Raw genomic sequence first — 7,638 nt, 5'->3', positions numbered from 1 at the left:
CGGGTGAACGCGTTGCCTGGGACTGCGAACGCGGAGGAAAGAAACCTGAAAATCCCTCTGCGGCCCAGGTAGCCCCTGCGAAGCCACGTCCCCTGGGAAAGGAAGGGCGGCGGCAGTTTGTCAGCAGGTCCGGGCGAGCGCGTTTTCATGCGGCTTGAGCGCTAGTAAAAGATACTGCTCTGTAGGGTCTGCTCGCAGTCAACAGGTTTTATTCATTTTAAATATCAAAAGAAAAATATCAGAAGTAAGGGTATTTTAAAAAGGAGACGTTGGTTTGTAGCCAGGCTAGGCGGACCAACATAAATTACAGAAGTGATTGCATTTGATAGGAGGCAAACTCTTCTGATACATTATTGTGACGTTCCTATAGTCCGGTTATGGTCCTCAAAATGGGATTTTTAAGTACAAAATTGCAAACCTGACCGCATTATTGCTGTAGTTTTGCAGCTATTCTGTTCATCTGACTGTATCTCTTGTATGGATTTGATTTATGATTCCCTCTGATTACTGAGCTGACTGCACACCTTTTATTCTCAAAGAGATGACTAAGTAAAAAGAGTTAAGAAGATACATTATGATGAATAAATAAAAGAATCTCCAGGAAGAGTTGCATATACAACATTCAAAGGTGAATTGGATTAAACCGGACACCTGAAACACAAAAGTGCTGCAATGTGTGTGTGTGTGTGTGGGGCGGAGTAAGAGCAGGAATCAATGAGCTGACATTTGCAGTTCATTTTATGCCCTGTTCAGATGAGAAAACGAACTGCTAGCAAGAGTGGGACATGAGCTATTGAGATTCTCTATTGCTGACAGATAAGATTAGATCTTGTGGCAGGCCAGGGTGGAAATAAACATGGAAGGGGTAAATTCTTTGTTGGTGTAAATCGCCACCTCTCCCTTCAATGCATTTCGGGGAGCTACGCTAACTCACAGGGCCTGCGGAGCTGCCTCAAGGGACCTGCTCCCTCACTCTCTCACTCTGTAGAGGTAACTCTCTAATGTTAATGTTAGTGGGACTTAACCTCTTTTGGGAAAGACAACTGATTATGAAGGTTATTTGTTCATTCGTTTTTAAAAGATCAGTATAAGTAATAATTTCAGTCATTGCTTGTGAGAAATTTTAATTAAATATCTATTTTTGTGAATATGTTACTGACTAATGAAAAATGCTTGTTGCAAGATTTTTTTATAGACTTTAAAGTGATTCTTTTGAAAATAGTGGATCTACCCCCCCAAGGCAACAGTGTCCTCTTAGGAAACGTCACAAGGGTTTTCCAGATTATGCAGCTCAAGATTCATATTTGCTTTTTTTTTTTTAAATTATTATTAGCCTGTATCTGCCATACCTTTATTGTTGGATTCAAGTTGCAAATTGCACTGGAAATATGTAACAAGCTTCAACTTCTGTGTTCCCTTCCAGAAAGACAAGTTATTAACCCCATCCCAATTGCTGTTGGGTGGATTCCAAAGACCTTTTTTATTTCTATTTAAAGTGAAATTAGTACTCATGAAAATTGATGTAAATTGTTACATTTCTGTTGTTTCAAATCCCACGCATTCACTGGTAGAGATTTGCTTGCTGATGTGTTAAAGGTAGGATCATTCTTCGCAGACAACACAAAGCCACTCTGAATAATAGTCTGCGTGAACAGGAGCAGCTCCATCCGTGCTGTGTTTGGAAATACGGGGATAAAGTGTATTAAGAAACATTCCTCCTCCACACTTACTCATAGGCCTCTACGCTGTCTTTATGGTGGGCTGCATAATGCGCTGGGAGGAATTCTAGGGTATCATGGGTTGGAGAATCACTTCAGCAGGGACTGTGAGCAACAGGCATGTTTCTAGGAAATGCACAGGTTGACACTCTGACGAAGTTAATTGTTTCACCTTCCGAGTACTCCAGATCCAGTCTGGTCACCTCTGAGTGCAGAAAAGCTGCTTAGTTTCTACCCGACCCCTCGTTCTCATGGGGATGGACAATCCTCAGCTCTTGTAGCCACCCAACCACAAGGGGATGCAATGAGACCACTGAGCTGACTGACTACCTGTGCCAGCTAGCCGTGCTCCTCAGTCTACGCTGGCCCCGGGGTCACAGAAAGAGCCCAGAGGTGATGCGCCCTGTCTCAGACACTGAACCATCCAACTCCTCTGTTTACCCTTCCTCTACTCCTATACTTTAGCTGGAGTTATCTGAATGCCCCAAACAATAGCAGTCTACACAATTATACCTTTAATGAAACTCAGAAATAAATACCACACAATTCGGTGCCCACGTTTCTTAACATGAAGCCTACACATGCCATGAGAATGAAGATAATAAAGTCACCCAATCTGTAGCATGATGTCTTTAAGTAGTCCCCAATATCCTACTTTGCATTTGATGTGAAAGTTTATTCTTCATGTGCTAATAGGATAATTAGTGTTAATTAGTGGTGATGACATTTAACTACAGACAACCTCTATACACTAGTACATGAAGTTGCATGGAGGTATGCCATACTTGTTTTGGGGTGGGGCTTTTTTGCACAGTTGTTTATTAAGATGTATAAACATTAAGATGTATAAACATTGCACTTGGGTAGAAACTTCTCAGTTAGTGAATAAAATCTGTTTTCAAAGGCCCGCAGGGCACATAGCTCCTTCTAGAGTAAAACTGACATGTAAAGCTCCACATTCAAGAACAAAGAAAGGCAAGTTACTATGTTTGGTTATTTTATTACGTATCTCAGTTGAGCGTAGTTGCACATCATGAGAGTGCATTTTTTCCAGGGTGGGCAGGAGTCATTAAACGATGTGAGAAATCTGTGCATTTGCCGGTGGAAGGCTGTGTGACTGTATAGTAGCTGCAAGGCATTTTTAAGGCCTTGCAGCTACTATACAGAATCCTTTTTTTAAGGATTCTTCAAGGGTAATTCAGTGTTGGAGTTCGTGGCGTGTGTGCATCTTGGCTCTTAGGCTTCAAAGTCATTCTTATCTGGAAATGCACATAAGAGGATGTCTAACTCCAAGCCGAGACTTCCTATGGAAATCAAAGGCATCAAAAGCACATGTGTTAAGTTGGGCGCAATCCCAAGTGTGATAAGGGCAGAAGGAGCTACGCTTGCTAAGGGTTACTTTCCAAGCGAGATATTCTGGTCTTCGGTGAGCTAACCTCAGAGTCAGGTATTATTCTCAACTTACCAGGCAGCCACTGGTTATTTGGTAAAACTGAAGAATTACAGGGGACACTTTCTTCCTTGCCTGGAGAAAACCCCCTGGGCTGCCTCCAGGATGAGGTAAGAAATGCTGAGCGGAGATGGCAGGCACCACCTCTGCGCTGTTTTGATGCTGAAGGCATGGATGTTAACAGGGTTGTCTCCAGAAAATGCAGAGCGGTTGGGAGATTGCTGTAGGTTACACCGATTTCCAAAACCCACAAGACGCCCACACCCTGGCTAGTCATCAGCACGGAGTCTCCACCAGATCCCTCACCTTTAGCTGTTCCTCTTATACATGAAGCAGGAGAGATGGTGGTGTAAGAAGCCTTTTTTACCACCTCATCTTCCAAATATATCACTTCTGAACAGGCAAATAGAAATACTTAATGCCTGTGCCTGGCTTTTCATTTAAATAGTTGTATATGTGTTAGCCATATAAAATGTATGTGAGATTTTTGATTCTGTGAAAACAAAATCTGAATGTGCAGAATAGATCCGTTCGAGTGTCATTTGCGATTTATGGACGATTCTTACACTTTAGTGTACAAGTACCCCTTTATAAACAAAATTTCCATTCCAACAGATTAACATACAGACTTCATAGAAAAAACTTTGGAAATGGAACACTTAAATTAATTGCACCAAATTTCGATTGTTTATAGATGTAATTTTACTGAGAGCACTGAGATGTTTCTGGTCTTGATCAATTTTGTCAGATTTGTATTGCCTGGCTGTTCCTTTTGCCTGAGTATAAATGAACTATGACGAGGCAGATGGCACAACTGTAAAGACTTTCAGATGAAAGTAGATGGTAGGTAGACATCTTCACAATGATTTTTGATAACCTGACTGCCACACGCTCTCCATTGTAGTAGCATACAGGAAACTCATAGGCATGGTTATATATGTTGGAAAGAGGATAGAAGGGGTGAATCTTGCACATTATTGCAACTTTCACAGGAAATAAGTTCTTTCAGTAGAACTCACTAAAGTAGCTTTAGAGGTGCTAGAAAATAATAGTTCTGTTTAAAGATAAGTGGGGCAATATCCATCAAATAGCTCAAAGGAATAATTTTCATACAGTTGTGTTTAATTTCTCACAAGGTGTTCCCACAGCGTTTCCAACAATGTTATATTATTAATTCCATGGTGTCACTCTATGATTGATACTTTCTGATAAAACTATGACCAGGCAATAGAGAAAAGCAACTCCAAATATTTGAAATTTCAGAGTTTACAAATATTTCTATAGGTACCAACAGTTACAAAAATGCTCTTAAAGGTTAACTTCATGAAGTGTTGCGAATTGTGCCTGAGATGCGTGTTCACAAATGCATATTCCAATCTATTTTTTTCTGCATTTAACTAGCTCCACTAACCATCTTCAGGGGCTTTGTGATAGGGAAAAAAGGAGAGAGATACGTCCCAAGGAGGACAGAAATTAATTTGAAAACAAGTAGGGACTAGAATATTCCCTGCATTGGACGCATTAGTTGTATTTATTAGAAGGTGCTGGGAGAATCATTTACATTGATTGAAGTTGACAAAATTATTGTGGGTGACAAACACCGTAGCGATCAAGAGAAATTCCCTCTTGAAAATATATTGCTTTGCAGTACTCCTAAATTCACAAATAATCTAGCTTTTCAACTACACAACTGGCAGCTGCATGAGTTCAATCGACTCAAAAGACTCATCTAACTTCTGTGCCTGCCTTCTCAGCAGTATTGCTAGAGTTCATCTTTATCAGTCAGCACCGTGGGTTCATTTGTGCTTTACTTCTATTTTTTCTGCATTATGCCCTTGCTTTCAGATGTGTATGTCCCACGATCCTTGTAAACTCCTGCAGGATTCTTGTCCCACTGAAGACTGTTTTAAAAAAGGTAAATGATCTTGGCTTTCTCAAAAAGCTATGTGAAAATGCCTCGAAAATATTCCTTTGAACATATGGTTCATAATACGAAGGTGCTTGTGCTTAGGTTTCTCAGACGGAAAACCAAAAGCTATGTGAAGTGAAATAACTAGAAGTAGTGTCGCCCATTGAGAAAGATTCTTCAGCGGTCTGATGCATCAGTGAGCTGGTGACTGTAGTGGAGACCAGAAGCATTGCACCCGCCACACGCAACCCAGAAAAATACTGATCAAAGTCATTACTAACTGGTGCTCACTGACCCGTGCGAAACAAAGCGGGGACTTCAGTATATTTTCTGGGTGGCAGGTGTTCGCAGCAGAAGCCACCGTCACAGATGGCAGTAATTAACACCCATGCTGGCTGCCTGCACGGGAGGGCCAGAAGCTGACCGGACATGACTACAATAGCGTTTCACCTAAAGAAACCATCCCTTCATCTGTTGGTATCTAAGGGACGCTAAGGGATATCGCCAGAAATGGGTGGAGAGAGGCGTGCAACAAATGAATGCCATCGGTAACCAGCTCAGTTTTGCTGGCTAATTTTTCAGACCAGATCTTTTCCCAAACACTAATATTGCTATTATTATTAATGCATGGCTTAAAGAGCAACTTCTAGATCTGGTTTGCCTATCAACGTAGCACAAAGTTGGCTATTGAGAGAGGTGGCAGGAATCTTGTGATCTTTGAAGCCGTTGTAGCCATTGCTGCCTGCTGGCCTGCAGCCCCAGTTCCTGTCTGGTCCAAAGGAGTGCCCACAGGCGGCTGTTCGTGGACCCTAGAGCAGCGTAAAGCCACTGAAGCCAACTGAGTTTACGCCAGTCTTAGCTCTTTACCAGTGAAGAAACACTTGCAGGATGAGGGCCATTTTTTAAAACCCTGTCCCAATTAGAATACCTCGCACTGTAGACAAATGGTGTGTAAGAAGTATGTCTAAGAATGGTGTATATATAAAGGCTCTTCATAGTAATTGTTTTATATGAAAAATAAACTGTCTTTGGCTGAGGAAAGGAAATAAAAATTAAAGAAATATTAAAACTGCTGTACTGGTCCTTCAACAGTGGGCTGAACATTAAAAGGAGCAAGAGCAGGGCATGTACAGAGCATACCTTCACAGCTCCAGTATGTAGCAACTTCCCAAATACTAGGGCTACCAGCTGCCAGTGGACGGATTTGTCTAATCCCTTTTTGTATCTGTTTGTACTTCAGTCTCCATAGTATCATAACAATGAATTCTATAACTTAATTGTATGTTGTGTGAACAAGTGTTTCCCATTATTTACTTAAAACTATTCCTTGATGACTGCATTACCTTCGTACATTCATGTAAAACTTCTCATCATTTGTTAATCCTGATCATTATTCTGTACTTCTAATTCCGATATGAAATGTGGGGAAACAGACCTATATTCAGCATTCATGGTGGGGGTACACCACGGTTAAACTCACTCGTGAAGTAACAATTTCAGTATTGCTCTCAGACCTTTCCTAATAAACTGCCAGTAGTCCCTTACCTTTTTGGCTACCACCATGCACTGAATGGATGTTGTCAGAAAATACTTTAAAATTACCGCAATAAAGCCTACTTCAGAGGCCATTATACATGGTGTTTTCCTCATGTGCATTACTTTTCATTTATTAACACAAAATTTATATATTTCCTACACTTTGGTTCCTATCTGTTAGCCAATTATTAATCCAGGACCTTCTGTCTTATCCCGTATTACCTCTGTTTCTGTCAGAGAAATGTCGCTTTAATAAGCGACCTCATCAAAAGCTTTCTTAAATTTCAAGTACTCTGTAGTGATTGTATCATTCATATGGTTACCTGCTCCAACAAAGAAGTCTAATAAACTTCTGAGGTATGTATTTTCTCTGCAAAAGCTATGTTGGTTCTTCCCTGATATGGCATATTTATTTACTTGTGCATTAATGCTGTTTTTGTTACGGTTCCTACCAATTAGCTTTGTACAGAAGTATCTTAAGTCTGCAGAAATATCATGTCTGTTGTTCATTGGATTGTCCTCTATGCCTCTGTATTCTCTATAAATTCTGTTAAAAAATGAGAACTGATATGTGAAAATATAAAATTACTTTTTCCACTTTACCACTTCCATCTGTTTTGGTACTAAGGCCAGTTTAACTGGTGGTAATGTACCACAACAGAAAATCAGCTGGTATTGGCAATTTGTTAAAGTTCATCTTATGGATTTGTTCTAAAATACATTCTATTGACACTCTGAGACAACGGTTCAGTCTTACCCTACATAAGGAGTGACCTTTGTATGAGAACCATCCTATCCGCCTTCACAGGCAGTGCAGACTCAGAGAATTAATTTAACTTTTCTGTTACGGTTTTGTCTTCCCTGAGTGCTCTTTTTATATAACTGGTTATCACTGAATATCAGGCAAGTTTCCCATTTCTGGAATATTTGAAGAATAGTGGGTTATTAGATTCTATGTCTTTATGCCTCAAAATTGTATCATCTTTTTTTATTGTGGTTTTGTATTTCATTTGCCAAGGTACACT

At 40.4% G+C, this 7,638-nt stretch overlaps 1 protein-coding gene across 3 annotated transcripts in view; it reads left to right on the top strand.

The window, feature by feature from the left end:
- The window catches only part of GRM1 (glutamate receptor, metabotropic 1), a 202,331-nt gene that overhangs the window by 1,472 nt on the left and 193,221 nt on the right, over window positions 1-7,638 (top strand). For all 3 annotated transcript variants that reach the window (XM_009325395.1, XM_009325404.1, XM_009325412.1), the window contains exon 2: window positions 6,053-6,074. In XM_009325395.1, the coding sequence (XP_009323670.1) occupies window positions 6,053-6,074 (22 nt within the window). The remainder of the gene's footprint in view (window positions 1-6,052; window positions 6,075-7,638) is intronic.

The sequence above is a fragment of the Pygoscelis adeliae genome, unplaced genomic scaffold (genome assembly GCF_000699105.1).
Source record: "Pygoscelis adeliae isolate BGI_AS28 unplaced genomic scaffold, ASM69910v1 Scaffold300, whole genome shotgun sequence".
Classification (NCBI taxonomy): domain Eukaryota; kingdom Metazoa; phylum Chordata; class Aves; order Sphenisciformes; family Spheniscidae; genus Pygoscelis; species Pygoscelis adeliae.
Note: the sequence above shows the minus strand (reverse complement) of the source record. Positions and strands in the feature narration are given on the sequence as shown.